The 17,061-nt window shown below is 37.4% G+C and overlaps 1 protein-coding gene across 4 annotated transcripts in view; it reads left to right on the top strand.

Annotated features, from left to right (window-relative positions):
• GRID2 (glutamate ionotropic receptor delta type subunit 2) overlaps window positions 1-17,061 on the top strand; it is a 1,502,079-nt gene that overhangs the window by 831,480 nt on the left and 653,538 nt on the right. For all 4 annotated transcript variants that reach the window (XM_080647673.1, XM_080647670.1, XM_080647671.1 and 1 more), the window contains one exon: window positions 10,154-10,207. In XM_080647673.1, the coding sequence (XP_080503799.1) occupies window positions 10,154-10,207 (54 nt within the window). The remainder of the gene's footprint in view (window positions 1-10,153; window positions 10,208-17,061) is intronic.

Raw genomic sequence — 17,061 nt, 5'->3', positions numbered from 1 at the left:
ATAGTTATCTTTTTTCTACAAACAAACATCTAGTGAAAATCTGCCTGTGTCTGGCAACAAATTTTACTGAAACCCTACAATATGTCACTGATTATTTTTAGGGAACAGATTAGTGATTAAAAAATGTAATTCTTCTGTGAAGCTTATATCCTAGGGCACAGAAGGAAACAGTATATAACTGTGTGAGTGTGTGTGTGTGTGTGTGTGTGTTTGTCTCAGGTGGATAAGTGCATGGGGAGCCAGGACGGGTGATAATAGAAGTGACATTTATGCAGAGAACCATGGTCAATGAAGGGAAGGAAGGGGCTCTGTGAATGCCCCAGGTGCAAGAGCAATCTAGAAGGCAAAGCAAGAGCAAAGGATGGTACTGGGCCAGCAAGAAAGCCAGTCCAGCTGTAGCAGAGGAAATAAGGGGGGTGGAAGACACAACATAGCCCTCACAGCCAGTTACATGCCTACACACAATTTAATTAAGGATGGAATAAAGGTTTCTGCAGTGTGTTAGATGAGCATAAGTGTCAGGACAATACTGCCAGGGGTTAGGGGTGGGGGAAAATTTGACATTTGCTTCAGTCTTATTTGACATTTGCTTCAGTCTTTGAATTTTGAGAAGCACTTTGCCAAGGAGAGAGGACAGAGAAGACATCAGAAGGAACAACGTGAAGGCATGAAAGTTCACAGTTGTGAAGGGCCTGTCTGTTGAATTTGATATCATCAGTAGACTTCACTATAACAGAGGCTTTCCCCCTTTATTTGCTTCAAGATAGCGAGAAAGCCTTATTTCATGAATCCTAGCAACCAAGTGTCAGTGTGCCCCCAAATCATGCTTTTAAGCCCTGATCAAACTCCAAGTAAGAACTCATATTCATTTGTTTGTCTGTTATTCTCTAGAATTGATCTACTCTTCCCAGGGTTATTTAGCTGTTAAAAAACAAATAAAATACATATCTTAATATAATACCCTGTTGTGTAACAAGTTAACATGAAAATATGGTAAAACGGGCAAGGCAAGGGATAGTGGTCCTTCAACAAACACTGCTTGTCCTGATTGTTTTGGGATAATGTGTCTTTGATCACTATAGCAGACATCTAAAAGAACCCCAAGGCAAGCAGAGACTCACAAAGAATTAAAACAGTAACAGAGTGACCCCCTGCACCAAAAATAATCATCAAGGTTTTATTAAATCCTCATCAGGGTAAGTTTTTTAAAAATCCCAAATTCACTTTTAATCACTATTCAATCTCTGTTCAATAATGTAGGACACAGGAAGGTGGGTCTATGCCACATGATGAACCCAGAATCTCTATCTGCCTGCATTCACACCCATCTTTCCACATTAAGAAGCACAGCAGGTTGCATATTGTTGGCCAGTTCTCAGAAGTGGCATACTTCCATCTCCCAGGGGATGTGGGAAGACTCAACTGCTCAACAGTAACAATAATTCTAACATATCCATTTGTGAAATAACTTTGGCAGTAATGGCAAGAGGATTTGGATGAAACTGTGTTGTGGTCTTCCAGCTGGTAGAACAGAGCAGAGATTCTAAAGCAAAAAGCCCAGAGTGAGATGGCAGATAGTGGCTGCTTGGATAAGGACAGAAGAGAGTTGAGGATCCATGCTGAGCTTAAGGGGAAATGCAAACCAGTCAGTGGTTTCAGAATATCCCCAGGCTGTCCAATATCAACACTAGGGATTACTGATGCCATCTGCTGGATATAGTTGGGATTTTTAAAATGGAATCTACACAAATAAAACTGTCTCTCCTCATACTATGGCTTCTCAGTTCTAATGAGAGGGGAAAAACAAAACAACAACAAAAAATGAAAACAAAACAAGCTAACAAAAACAATAAAAATGCAATCAATGGAAATTAATCCCTGCTCACATTATCTTTACTACTAGAGGCCCGGTACACGGATTCGTGCACTAGTGGGGGGCATGGCCTGCGGGGATAGGCCCACTGTGGGAGAACCGCTCATCCCGGTGAGCTAAGTGGCGCTCCCACTGTGGGAGCACACTGACCACCAGGGGGAAGCTCCTGCATTGAGTGTCTGCCCCTTGGTGGTCAGTGCGTGTCATAGTGACTGGTCAACTGGTCCTTCTGGTCGTTTCACCATTCAATCGCTGGGCTTTTATATATATATATATATATGCGCCTTAAGAAGGCTGAAATGTTTTATTGTAACTCTATTTTTGAGATGTGTAGTAGTTTATTGCATTTGCTTTTTTTTTTTTTTTTTTTTTTAGAACAAAACTTTGTTGTAGTATAGTTAGCCATATATGACACTCAGGCAACTGCATGTAGAGTTTGTACTGTAAATCCATGAATCCCTAGCTAAAAATCTATGCATTATAAGCTTTATTCATGATATATTCCCTTTCTATACTTTATTGGAGAAGAGTGCAGTAGTTTTGTTTAGTTTTGACTTGCTATGTTTTATTAGAAAGAAAGGAAAAAGATTAAGAAGAAAGAATCAGTATCGCTATTTGGTCAGAACTATTACATATGCATTTGGGTTTTACATAAAATATGGTAATTAAACATTTGTTTTTGTTTTGCAGAAAATTGCACTCTGTAGGGTTACTGTAAGAGCAAGATTTTAAAATGACAAAACTCCTCACAGTACTTTAATAAAATTTTAGAACTTTTAGAAATGTGTGGCTAAATTAACATTGATTCCAGTCTACATTTCTTAAAAAGTACTAATTGCATAAGATTTGTAATGGGAAAAAATGTTTTTCATGGTTAAATTCATTTGGAATATGTTACATTCCAAGTATGTTCTCTTGGAGTTCTGTAAAGCATACTAGTTAATATAAGGAGTTGGTATTTATTGAGAATTTTCAGTGTGTCATTATTGCATTTAATATTTGTTATGATTCCATTATGTGGACACTTTCAGTAATCCTAGTGACAAATGACAAAACTAAGAAAATAGATGTATTGGCTGTTTCACTTTAGAGCTCAAGCTCATAAGTCTGAAAATATGTCCCAAAATAATACATGAAATAATAATTCACATTAATATTACTTTTTTAAACTAGAGGGCCGGCGTACGAAATTTGTGCATGGGTAGAGTCCCTAGCCCTGGCCAGTGATCAGGGCTGCTTAGGACCTTCTGGCTGCCAGCTGGGGCCTTCCTTCCCCCAGCTGCCAGCTGCTGGCTGGGGACTTCCTTTGCTCTATGCTACCTCCTGGTGGTCAGTGCATGTCATAGCAAGCAGTTGAACTCCCAGTAGAACTCCCGAGGGGACAGTTTGCATATTAGCCTTTTATTATATAGGATTAACATTAACCTGTTAAAATATTGAAGAGTAATGCAGTAATTACATCTATTTATTCTGGCATTTCTGAATCTATTTGGCTATAGGATGCTTATGAATTTTAGTCGCAGTAGTTTCCCAAAGAATACGGTTCTAGAAATGCTGATGATATAAGCTATAGTATTACTGCAGATGAGGAGACAGGGAGGGAGTAGCCTTTACTATTTCTCTGGCTACTTGATTCAGAATAACCACTGGTGTCCTCCCCCAGGCATGCCATTCAGACATTTCCACCTGGCGATGTGGAATGGGCAGGGAAAGGAAGCAAACACCTGAAATCACTGCTGCTGCAGGTGCACAGAGCACTGGAACCCTTTGTATAAGTGTGTGATATTTATTTTAGTCCTTCCTACAAAGGGAGCAAGCTTAATTTAGTTAAGCCACAAGGTTGAGTGAAAAACAGCATGTTGCTCTTTGTTGTTTAGTCAATTAAATTGTCCTCTGTGCTCGCAGGAAATGTTCCACATTTATTACCAGTGAGGTACATGCTCTGGCAGTTTCTTTGCTTCAGAATATCTTACTTAGCACATCTAAAGATTTGAGAACAAATGACAGAAGACATGGTGATAACTTGTTGGGCTTTTCTAAAGATTCAGAAGTTCTAGAGTACCTGCCAGCAACAGATGGTCTGTCCTTCCTCAGGGCTTGTCTTCCTGACAAGACTTGATTCCCTCCCCAGCCCCTTATTTTGCTCACACCCCTAAAGGAAGCTCAGATTCTTGGGAGGTTGATAGTCTCATTTGTTGTAACTGCATTACTTTGTATCAGTGTGGTAGCAACTCTACCTGAACATGCACTATGCTTGGTTACTAATTGCTAGTTACTAACATACACACATTTAGTAAGAGAGAAGCATGGTATAAGAGGGGAAGAGAAACAAATTACCAAGGAAAATCCATACTTCCTCTCTTCCTGTTATTTTGATAACCAAACACACTAGAATCCCCATTGGATACTTTTTTTTTTCTTGTTACTTTCTTTTAATAGTCCAAGCATAATGTGATGTTTTGAGCACTGTTTTTTTTATCATTATGACAATAAAATATATATTGTTTTTAGGACCTTCAATATTTCTTAGCAAACTATTTTTTTTTTAATTTTGGCTTAAAATGTACAATCACTGCTTACTAACTTACTAAACCTTTATAAGAATCCACAGATTGAGACAACTATAACAGTGATGTGCTTAGATATAAAATAGGTTCCGATTGACAAAAAGGAAAATTTCAAGTTGTTTAATCTCTTCCATGGGCTTCAAAGGTGTTTACTGATTAACTAAGAGATGTACTACTTAGGTGAGAAAGGTGGGGAAAGGAAACAGTTTTCCCTGTTTGAGTTCTAATGTAACTGTGGAGGTAAATACATGGTTTCAAAAATTCTAGAATGTCTTACAATTGCTTCTTAATCCTTTATTCAAGACTAATTTAATTATTCAAGGTAGTAATACCACTTAGTTCAATATAGCATTACCTAGGCTGAAGTGCACCAAGTGGAAAGAGGTTAATATTACTAAAAAATTTAAGTATTATCAGATACATTCATTTGTGATTTACATAGTTGGTCTTTGTTATCTACACAAGTAGCTGAGAATTTCTTTATTTTCTTTTTCTTTTCTTTTTTCTTTTTTTTTTTTAATTCTCACCGGAGGATATTTTTCTATTAATTTTTAGAGAGAGTAAAAGACAGAGGGAAAGGCAGAGAGAAATATTGATGTGAGAGAAACACATCGATTGGTTACCTCCTTCACACTTCCTAACCAGGCCCCAGGCTGGGGAGGAGCCTGCAACCAAGGTACTTGCCTTTGACCAAAATCAAACCTGGGACCCTTTGGTCTGCAGGCCAATGCTCTATCCACTGAGCCAAACTGGCTAGGGCCAATAATTTCTTTTTTATGTAAATAAGTCTCTCCTAAGAAAGCTCACTAAAGTAGCTCACTTTGCTAATATGTGAAAACAATAAACATTACTACTCGTTTGTATCTTTTAACTCCACTATAATTTTATGTCATCTACCTAATAAAAGAGTAACATGCTAATTGACCGTACCTTCGCGATGCCCACCAGCCAATCAGGAGTGAGTATACAGATTAACCCAACAAAGATGGTGGGTTAATTTGCATACGCAGGTGCTGAGCGGCCGGTGGCGGGGCGGGACGCTTGTGTCGTTGCCACAATGCAGATGTTCTGCACTACCCCAGCTGCTCCGGGTCTCTGGGCAGCTCCGGGCCTGAGCAGAAAGGCGGCTCCGGCCAGAGCAAAGGCAAGGCCGGCAGCCAGGGGAAGGAAGGCCCATTCTTGCATGAATCTTGGTGCATCGGGCCTCTAGTATATATATAATGTACACACACACACACACACACACACACACACACACACACACACATATATATACATATATATATAATATATATATATGTATATATATATATATATCCAATAGTATAATTTAAGTAATATAATCAGTTGTACAATACATATCTAATATAGGCAAGGCGTATATGTATAGGAGTATACCTACTCCTATATCTATATTAGTCATTTAAGTGAAGGAACTCAAAACCTCCTGGGTTTTTAAGGTATAGGCTTTTGACCCCCCCGTCATTTTTTAATGACCCTTACTAAATGCTCCTTTCATAACAGATATCAGTTACTTTTTAAATTAGTACCTGTTTCACATTGCTCACTTTTAGAAACATTCAATTATAAAAAATCAGAGAACTCATGCCAGCTCATTGGTTATACGTGAAGATGTTAACTCAGATCCAAGGAAATTATATTTCTCTTTTAGTGGACAGTTCCTCAGATAATGAATGAGAGCCTTAACTGTCTATGTACAACATAGCAATACAATTTTCAAAGATTCTTTAAAACATGATATCACACTAACACATGGATTTTAGTTTTGTATACATGTATATTTTGGGTATATAATTAAAGGGATGAGAGATCCAACTATTCATTCTTTTATATCTTTTCCTTATAATTTGCTTTCCTTCCCCAAAGAAAAGTGGACTTGCAAAAACAAGTCCTGCAGCCCTAACTGGTTTGGCTCAGTGGATAGAGTGTCGGCCTGCGGACTAAAGGGTCCCAGGTTCGATTCCGGTCAAGGGCATGTACCTGGGTTGCGGGCACATCCCCAGTAGGGGGCGTGCAGGAGGCAGCTGATCGATGTCTTCTCTCATCGATGTTTCTAACTTTCTATCCCTCTCTCTTCCTCTCTGTAAAAAATCAATAATAAAAAAAAAACAAGTCCTGCATATTCACTATGTATGAAAAAGCCAACAACTATTGCAAGTTTTTGAAATCATGCCTTTATAAAATCACATACTTTAAAATTACTCTAATGGGTTTGTTTATTAAAATTTGTTAGGGCTAGAAAAATTGCATAGCTGAGATTAATTAAAAAAAAAGAATTGCATTATATAAGATATGCTAAATTATTCCAACAGGTAGGCCCAAAATGTAATAATGTCTCCACAGAACAGGTTTATTTCAGGGTTAGTGCATTACCACATCAAGGAATGGGGATTGGTGTCTGCTCCATGAACTCACACTATTGTGATAAATGTTTTATTTTTTAATGCAGTAATTTTCTAATAATTTTCCTTTTTTCAAATTTATACTGCCCAGTGTCTCATATGTTAGTACTCATGAGTAAAACCAAAGACAGGAGTGAGAGAAGATGATTTCCCTGCTCACAGCAAGCAAGGGGGGGAGGTCCAGAGAGTGGAATCTGGGATTAGATATTTGAAACACAAGATTGAACCTGTGACATTATACTTTTTCATGCTCTTGCCTGAAAGTTCATTTCCAACAAGAGAGGGAAAAAGATGAGTAACTTTTATAGACTAGATAAATTGCCAATAAGTTCCCATTGTAACTCTTTACCTTCTACTTATTTCATAAATTCTGTTGGATATAAAACAGCTTTTTACTTATTAAGTTTTACAAGTTAATGCAAAGTTTCCATAGCCTGAATTTTGCTTAATCTGGCTACCTGGTACAGATTACTTAAATGGAAACAATTTAAACTAAATTGAGTCATCTCTTCACTCTACTATTAATATGGCTTCAGAAGTACATTCAGTCTATATCTTGGCTTTCATTACTCTTCTCTCTGAGTTCTCCCTATCTTCATGTTTTAGTAATTTTCCCTTATCTATACCTGATTTCATTTCTTTTTTTAAAAAAAATATATTTTATTGATTTTTTACAGAGAGGAAGGGAGAGGAATAGAGAGTTAGAAACATCAATGAGAGAGAAACATCGATCAGCTGCCTCCTGCACACTCCCCACTGGGTATGTACCCGCAACCAAGGTACATGCCCTTGACTGGAATAGAACCTGGGACCCTTGAGTCCGCAGGCCAATGCTCCATCCACTGAGCCAAACCAGTTAGGGCTACCTGATTTCATTTCATGCAGAGAACTATTTTTCTTATATTTGAGTCTTTGGTTTGTATGCCTTTACTAAGTTTTTATGGAATTCCCACTAAATTTCTAATACTATTTATTGTTAGTAAATTACTGATGATTTATTTGCCACTGACACAGTGTAAGAAAAATAATCATAAAATTAGGAATAAAGGCTGCAATTGCTGGAGTAAAGTGATTTTATGTTTTTTAGCTAAAATTAAAAACTTTCCTGGATCATACTTTCTACATTAAGTATCACATATAAGTGGAGCATACATATGTTTCAAAAAAATGATAGTAATGATATAACTCAAGTAGATAACATATCCTAACTTCTATGATAATATATTATCTTCATATATCAGTAATATTATATGGGCCAATATGCTGTATTTTGAAATCATAAAACTTATACCAAAATTAAAAAACATTCTGCAAATAATTATGTACTTTGAACAAACATCGCATCTCATAAAAAATATATTTGCAATTGCATTTCTTGTGCTTGAATACATCTTTCCATAGGCATTTCTCAATAGGACAAAGACTGACCACCAAAATGCAATTCACACTTTCTAGCATTTCCTTGCTATTTATTAGAAAGCATCTTTATTTAAAACCCAATCTTTGGGTATTGTTGCTGAAAATAATGGAATAATCTCTTAAAAAATACACTTACCCATTATATGCCTACTAGAGGCCAGGTGCACGAAATTTGTGCAATGGGGGGGGGGGTCCCCTCAGCCCAGCCTGCACCCTCTCCAATCTGGGACCCCTCGAGGGATGTTTGACTGCCCAGGATCGGGCCTAAACAGGCAGTCGGACATCCCTCTCACAATCCAGGACTGCTGGTTCCCAACTGCTCGCCTGCCTGCCTTCCTGATTGCCCCTAACCACTTCTGCCTGCCAGCCTGATCACCCCCTAACCACTCCCCTGCCAGCCTGATTGATGCCTAACTGCTCCCCTGCCAGCCTGTTTGCCCCTAACTGCCCTCCCCTGCAGGCCTGGTCACCCCTAACTGCCTTCCCCTGCAGGTTTGGTCCCCCCGCAACTGCTCTTCCCTGCAGGTCTGGGTGCCTCCCAACCGCCCTCCCCTGCAGGCCTGGTCACCCCTAACTGCCCTCCCCTGCAGGCCTGGGTCCCTCCCAACTGCCTTTCCCTGCAGGCCTGGTCACCCCCAACTTCCCTCCTCTGCCGGCTTGGTCACCCCTAACAGTCCTCCCCTGCAGGCTTGATCACCCCCAACTGCCCTCCCTTGCAGGCCTGGTGCCTCCCAACTGCCCTCCCCTGCTGGCCATCTTGTGGTGGCCATCTTGTGTCCACATGGGGGCAGGATCTTTGACCACATGGGGGCAGCCATCTTGTGTGTTGGAATGATGGTCAATCTGCATATTACTCTTTTGTTAGATAGGATAGAGGCCTGGTGCACGGGTGGGGGCCAGCTGGTTTGCCTGAAGGGTGTCCCGGATCAGGGTGGGGGTTCCCTTGGGGCGTGAGGCGGCCTGGGCGAGGGGCCTGTGGTGGTTTGCAGGCCGGCCATGCCCCCTGGTAACCCAAGCGGAGGCCCTGGTATCTGGGGTTTATTTATCTTCTACAATTGAAACTTTGTAGCCTGGAGCGGAGCCAAGCCTTCTGCTTGCTCTGTGGTGGCAGCCATTTTTGGGGGGATTTATGTATCTTCTATAATTGAAGAAGTATCTTCTATACTTCGTAGCCTTAAGTGAGGACTGGGCCGGCCAGGGTGTGTGGAAAGCTTGGCTTCCTCCATTGCCGCGGGCAACCCTAGCCTCCTGCTCTTTCCAGCTCCGTGGCTGCCACCATTTCTGTTTGGGTTTATGTATCTTCTATCATTGAAACTTTGTAGCCTTGAGTGGAGGCCTAGGCCAGCAAGGGCAGGCGGAAAGCTTGGCTTCCTCCATCGCCGGGGAAACCCAAGCCTCCCTCCTGCTCTCTGTGGCCACAACCATCTTGGTTGGGTTTATTTGCATATTCGCTCCTGATTGGCTGGTGGGCGTGGCTTGTGGGCATGGCTTGTGTGTAGCGGAGTGATGGTTAATTTGCATATTGCTCTTTTATTACATAGGATAGGAAGTGCAATTCAAACTCCACTCTCAGTTAAATCACTATAGAGTATCATATTATTTTTAGTTGAAACCTATGTCTAGGCTTTTGATAAACTATATTTTCAAATTTAATTAGCAAGTCTATAATGCCTCTATACATCAAACACCAATGCTTGAATCCACAGTTCTTTGCTAACACTTTTCCACCATCAATTGAATAATGACCTTTCTAAAATGTGACTTATTTATTTACTTATTTTTTATTTTTTATTTTTCCAAGTACATCCATTTGGTTTGGTTTATTTTCCATAATTAATACTGACTGATAGCTGGTTTGTTTTCTGTTCTAGGTTGTGGAGACTAATTTGGTTGCTTTTGACTGTCACTGGATCATTATAAATGAGGTAAAACCAACTAAATCTTATTGTCATTCCGGGTCCTGTTTTTATATGTATCACCACAGCATTTCCTCTGGCCTTGAATGTCTAAGTATAAACGAACACAAAGTAAATGTTCATCTTAGTGAGTGAATTCTGTTAAATAAAAGTAGGATAAGGAGTGTTTTTTAAAATTATGAAGGGCTTTGTATGAATAAAATAAATGGAGAATGTCTTCCCCACTGAGTATCTTAGCACTTTCCGCTGGAACACAGTGCTTGCTTCGGGAGTTCATCTTTACAAAAAAGTACAGTTCCTCTTTGTAAGTGAATTCCTCCCAGTGGAGTGTTTGTGTTCCTTTTATATTTTAATATTGTTTCTAGAATTTTTTTATATCCACTCCCCTTAAGTAGTTCAGCATATTAATAGGAATAAACAACAGATTTTTTCTTTTCATAAAGGAATACAACTGTTTTAAAATCCATCAACTTCTCAAATTCCTTGTGAAAGTTTTTTTTTTTTTTTACTTTTGTAACAACAATACATAAGATGAAAAATGCATTACAATATGAGAGTCTTGTGAAATACGTTTCCATTAGCACCTGCCTGTCAGATTCTGAAAAGGACAATGAGCAGATGAGTTATGGACAAATAATGATATAATGTGGATTCGGTCTCAACAAAACCTAGCATTAAATAAATGATATTACTTATGGATAAAAGTAATGTATTATGGTGTATCACCAGATACTACATATTGATTTATAGAATAATAAATTTTGTTACAGGGAAAAAATAGCATTTTGGGTAAGACTTCTGGTTTTGCAGTCAGCAAGATCGGATCAATCCTAGCTCTAAAATTGGTTAGCTATGTTATTTTGGATATATACTATAAAGCATCCTGTTCCTCTACTGTTTCACTTGTACAGTAACTATAATAACATTTACTTTTCTAGTTCATAATAAAAATTAAGTGAGATATTTATCTAGTAGTCTTAACACAGTGCCTCAATAAGTGGTATTGCAATAATGATCGTGGCACATTTAAGTTTAAAGAGCACATTCTTACACATTATTTTGTTGAGTATTATACATTACTTTATGAAGTACTGAGGGAATGAGGTTCATAGAGAGTAAATAATTTGACTTTTTTTTTTTTTTTGTAGAAAAATGTTTCAAATTGTTTTTCCAACACCATGCTTCATTGATGGACAGTTCTTTTTAGCTCAGTGAAAAAAAACAACACACAAAACTAAACAATTTGCAAGTCTGTTTTTGTTGGCCAAACTTTATGACTTACATTTTTAAATTTTAAATCAAGATCTGTTTGTTTGTTTTTCTGAAATCCCAACAGGTAACGGGTATGTGTGAGATCTTCTTTTCAATGAAGTTTTGATATCTTCAAATTTTCTATTGCCTCTTAATTTTCATCTAGAATCCTATATAATAAAACCCTAATATGCTAATCGACTGAACAGCAGAACGACCAGTAGCTAAGATGCGCACTGACCACCAGGGGGCAGACACTCAAGGCAGGAGCTGCCCCCTGGTGGTCAGTGTGCTCCCACAGGGGGAGTGCTGCTCAGCCAGAAGAAGGGGCTCCTGGCTGGCAAGCATAGCAGCGGCACCACTTGACCACCTCCAAGGCACTGATAAGGACCCCTTGGGGGATGTCCAACTGACAGGTGGGACATCCCCCAAGGGCTCCTGGACTGTGAGAGGTCATAGGCCAGGCTGAAGGATCCCCGCCCCCCACCCCAGTGCACAAATGTCATGCACTGGGCCTCTAGTGACTAAATATCAAGATAGAGAGAAGAGAAAGGGAAGCTTAGCCAGCTTGCAGGATAATTTTTCATATTAGGTATTTCATTTTTACTTTTCTGCAAGGTTCAAAGAAATAGAAAAGTTTGCCAAATATTACACAGTTATTAAGTGGTAATAATGGGATTTAAAACAGCATTTTTCAGCCTAAAGCTTTGGTTGCTTTTGCTTTGTTTTCTTTTCCTTTTGCAAAAATAATTTTCCTTACAGATTATATATTTGAAATGTCTGCTACCTTAACTTTAATCTTATGGGAACCATTTAGTCTATTATTTTTTCTTAATTTAATTATTTCCTAAATGACTATTTTTTAAAATAGAGAATGCTCCTAATTCCTTTTTTTCCCCCTCACAACCACCTTCTGATGTGGAATTGATCACAGAGATTTCCCAATGTGAAACACATTGGAGTCATTTTATTTGTTTGTGTCAATAGAGTTGGCTAGGAAGGAAAAGTGATGTATTGCCTCCCTAGAGAACTTGATTAATCAAACTAGTTAATACTTATAATCATTAAATGGAAATACCTATTCTCTTTTATTCTTTGATTAGATCAAAGAAGTAGCCCCTGAATTAATTATTTTTCCAAGTCCAATGGAACTGATGAAATTACACCTGAATCTTAAAAGTGTGAACCATATAAAGCTCCCCAGAATACCAGTGGTCATCTACCTACTACTTAGGTGAATATACGGAAAGAATGATAGCAGTTTTATTGCCATATATCTCTCATAAACATTACGCCCATTTATTGAAGATATTAAATCTTATTACATAAATTCTTAAGAGGGCAAATGCTATCTTTAAATGGAGTTTAATAGTTTGAGCCATAATTTTGGAAATAAACACACTAACAAAGCAATCTAACCAGAAAATAACTCAATAAATGTTAGAAATATAGAAGACCTCAATTATTTTTTGCTCCTTTACACTTGTGTCTTCTACTGTCATAATTATTTACAACATTCCTTTACTATTATTGAATCTCTTAATCTCTCTCTCTCCCACAGCCCTCTTTGCTGGTCCTTGAGTAGAGGTGTCATTTCTTTTGGACAGGTCAATACCACCTAGTCTTTGAAAAACCTGATATTCACAACCCACACTATGTATACTGATTATTGTTTTTTAGCTCTTTTAGCTTAAAACTCAGAGATTAAGCATATTGTTTTTATATTTTCATCCCCACCAATCGTCAGTATATCTGTAGTCAGCAGTTTTGCTTCCACATTGACTTTATTCAGTCACCTCATTCTCTTTGAAACATGCCTCAGAAAATTTGACTCTCACTACCTTTACTTCATTTACAGCCTGTTGTGTACAAATTTATAATGGATGAATCATAATTTACCCTAGTGTCCATAAAAGAAGAAATATGGATTTCTCAAATATTTTAGGGAGCAAATAAACTCTAAAAGTAACAGCAACAACATCAGCAATAAACCCTAACAACATGCAAATGCCCATTTTGATTGCACATGGAAAACACTAATCTGCCTAGTTTGGTTTGTATAACTACTATTTTATTGCTAATTTTAAAATGGGTTGCAAACATTTATATAATCTTATTGCATCAATATTTTTTTAGAGAGAGACTATAAATCAAAGTTGGCATTGTACATCATGATACAAATTGAGGTAGAAAGTTGAAAACAACATATATTTTTTCATTTGCATTACGTGAGCTGTAATAATGAGAGGCTGTGCTCGTTCATATGGTGTAATCAATCATATGTTAGTGGTTGATAATGGTATTTATCTTCTTCCTACAATCAGTGGATCCAGCTCAAAACAGCCTTTCCATGTAAGCATTGTCATTCCTTCAAGGTCCTGAAGCAGATGTCCTAGAGTTAGAAATTCTGACAGGAAGATACACACATTTTAGAGCTGCAGGAAGAATAATGCTGTGTGCACCTTCCATTCCTGCTAATACTGAACTGGATCTTTGGTGCCACGACCTCTTATCTAAATAGTTTAAGGCCATGAAAAAAGAAGGAAATCTTTGTGACAGCCTGGATGGACCTGGAGATTATTATGCTAAGAGAAATAAACCAGTCAGAGAAAGATAAACATATGATCTCACTTACTTATGGAATGTAATGAACAAAATAAGCTGATGAACAAAATAAAAGCAGAGGCATGGATACAATGAACAGACTGACAGCTGTCAGAGGGGGTGAGAGGACTAGATTAAAGAAGGTGAAGGAATTAGGCAAAGAACATATATGCATAACCCATTGTCACAGTCAACAGTGTGGTGATGGCCAGAGGGAAGGGGGAGAGAGGAGCTGGATGGACCAGGACAAAGGAGCGGGAGGTAATGGGGACATCTGTGATAGTGTCAACAACAAAAATAAAGTTAAAAAAATAGTTTAAGTCATTATTCTCTGGTAAGCACTGCTGAATTCTGCAGTTAAGAAGTTGTTGAGATTTTAAAAGTTTGTATGTATAATGGATGTTTTTCAATTTTTCTAGTTTAGTGATTAATTGAACTGCTCACTACTAATCTGTCAAGCAGAGAGTTGCCATTCTGCTCCTCTTCCTGCTGGTATACAGCCCACAGCTGGTTTTATTCCATGCTTCCACATAATGTTGGTATAATTATTTCACACTAATGTTAAATTTTATGGAAGCATCAAAGGATCATCTTTGCTAAAGCATGAAGAATATAAACATATTAGCAAAAACCACAACAAAAAGCATAATCTTTTCCAACTACATCACACAGTAGTGCACTGACAATATCATTATTAAAATCTGCTTTATTTAGAATTGTTAATGTTACTAAAGCATCCCAGTTTCTAGACTTAAAATTTCAGGTATCTATCTTTAGAAGACAGTTTGATGAAAACTTGCCATTTATTTATTATTTATTTATTTATTAATTCATTATTTTCTTGATACCTGTTATGAGCCATCTGGGAACTTTGTTAAATGAAATAAGGTAGAAGTATGAGAAAGGAGGGAGAGATCCCTTCTCTGAAATAGTTTATATATATGTTGACATCCGATCTATTGGATTTTGAGAGTCTTTCCTTCCCTGGAATTCTATTAATTTAAGCCTAAAGCTGATACCCTACAAAGATCCAGGACTGATCCAATTTTCCTAAAAGATTTGTTCTTGAAAGTGGCTGTTTCTGGATGGAGTTGTATTCCTACCAGATATTGTAGCTTTCCTCTTCTTTCACTCTCACACAGTTCAGGGTTCACCCCACATTAAACTATCATAACAAAGCAAACAGGAATATTTTACTGGGTATTTTGACTTGATTCTTAATAATTTTGATTATCCATGTAAATTCTTTTTTTGGGGAAGAGGAAAACTGTTTGTCTTGCTCCTATAGAAGTAAAATAGAAAAAAATTAGGTACACTAAATGTATTTGTCAATTTTTTATCATAATATCAATTCCTTTTTAATAAACACTCATTCATATAAATAATATGTAAAAGATAAATATTTTTATAATCAGCTTCTTAAGATGCTTTAAAACTCAGAAAATTTCTGTATATTTTATAGAGATAGACATGTTTGGTGGCACTGGGGGCTTGAGAAAAGGAGTAGTGAATTAGTTCTTCACATGACTGTTTAGAAAAATCAAATAGTTTATTTTTAAAAAGAGAGCATTAGAATGATATTAATTCTAATAGGTTATACAATAGCTTAATATTTTAATAAAGAAGTTTACTTATGGATTTTTTCATGTAAAAGGATCTCTAAATAGATTAAGTATTCACTTGGTTTTCAGTGTCCATATAGCATTACATCTACCACCCCTGAAATGTATCTTTTGGAATGCAGAAATAAAGTTCTTTAAGTATAAAATAGCTGCCTAATCAAGTTTTATATCAATACCAAACTATTTTTGAAATCATGTGTCAAAACTAAAATTGCAAGTGAAATTTTTGAGATAGACTGTCTGTTAGTTCCATTCAGAATGGCAGATTCTTTCCTCCAAGAAAATTGCTTTCTTTTTTCTTTCTCAATAACAATTGGCAAAATATATTCAAATTGGTATTTCCTTAGATATACTCTAGTTGCTCTGACACTTAAGAACTTCACTTTTTGGAACGTATAAAAGGTAGTCATCCCTTATTGTGGGTTTGAAATAGTCTTCTTAAAGACTTTGATTCATGAGAGGTAACTTTATCATTCCTTTATAGAATCATTAAGCTATTACATTCTGAAATAATATATCTTTATAGTTTTAAATCCCACCATTCATGAATATTGATCCAAATAATTTTTGTAAGGAAATATGAACTTCTTGTTTAATTAGTTAGCTTGTAGAGTGCCTCATTTCATGACATTTATAAATTAACTAGAGGCCCGGTGCACAAAACTCATGCACTGGGGAGGGGGGTTCCCTTAGCCCAGCCTGTGCCCTCTCACAGTCTGGGACCCCTCGTTCCTTACCACCTGCCAGCTCGCTGCTCCTTAGCGCTGCCACGGAGGTGGGAGAGGCTCCCGCCAGCATCTGCCCCCTGGTGGTCAGTGCTCATCATAGCAACCGGTTGTTCTGGTCGTTTCGCTTAAGCTTTTATCATATAGATACTGTAAATACAGAGTATTTTGGAAGAAGAACTTGGAATCTTTCCAGGTCTTTATTTACAAAGTGAGACTAACTGTACCTGAATCCTTCTTGTTTTTAGTAGAAAATAAGATAACATTATTTTAGTGTTTCGCCCAACCTAGTAGGCACTTATCAATGTAAGTTTTTATTCTGATGTGCTGATTTGTAGGTCAACATGGCTAGAGCCAGGTAGGGATGATACTGTTTGATAAAACGTTGATAACATTTAGTATTGTTAAAGAAAAATACACCACAATAGAGTTAATATTATGAAAAAGTGGTACAATTTTTTCACTGCCCTTTAAATAAAAATGTCTGCATAATATGGAATTTTAATTTTAAAAATGTAAAGATACTCCATAGCAATATTAATTAATTTTAAAAGATTTCTTGTTAAGGTTAAGGCTAAAAATGATGTTGAAGGATACTGTATAATTCTTCTTTGTGAGTAGGTGACAGAAAATTAGTGACTTGCTTTTTGCCAGACAGAGT

This window comes from Plecotus auritus, assembly GCF_963455305.1.
Source record: "Plecotus auritus genome assembly, chromosome: 1".
Classification (NCBI taxonomy): Eukaryota; Metazoa; Chordata; class Mammalia; order Chiroptera; family Vespertilionidae; genus Plecotus; species Plecotus auritus.
This window is presented reverse-complemented; position numbering and strand designations above follow the sequence as displayed.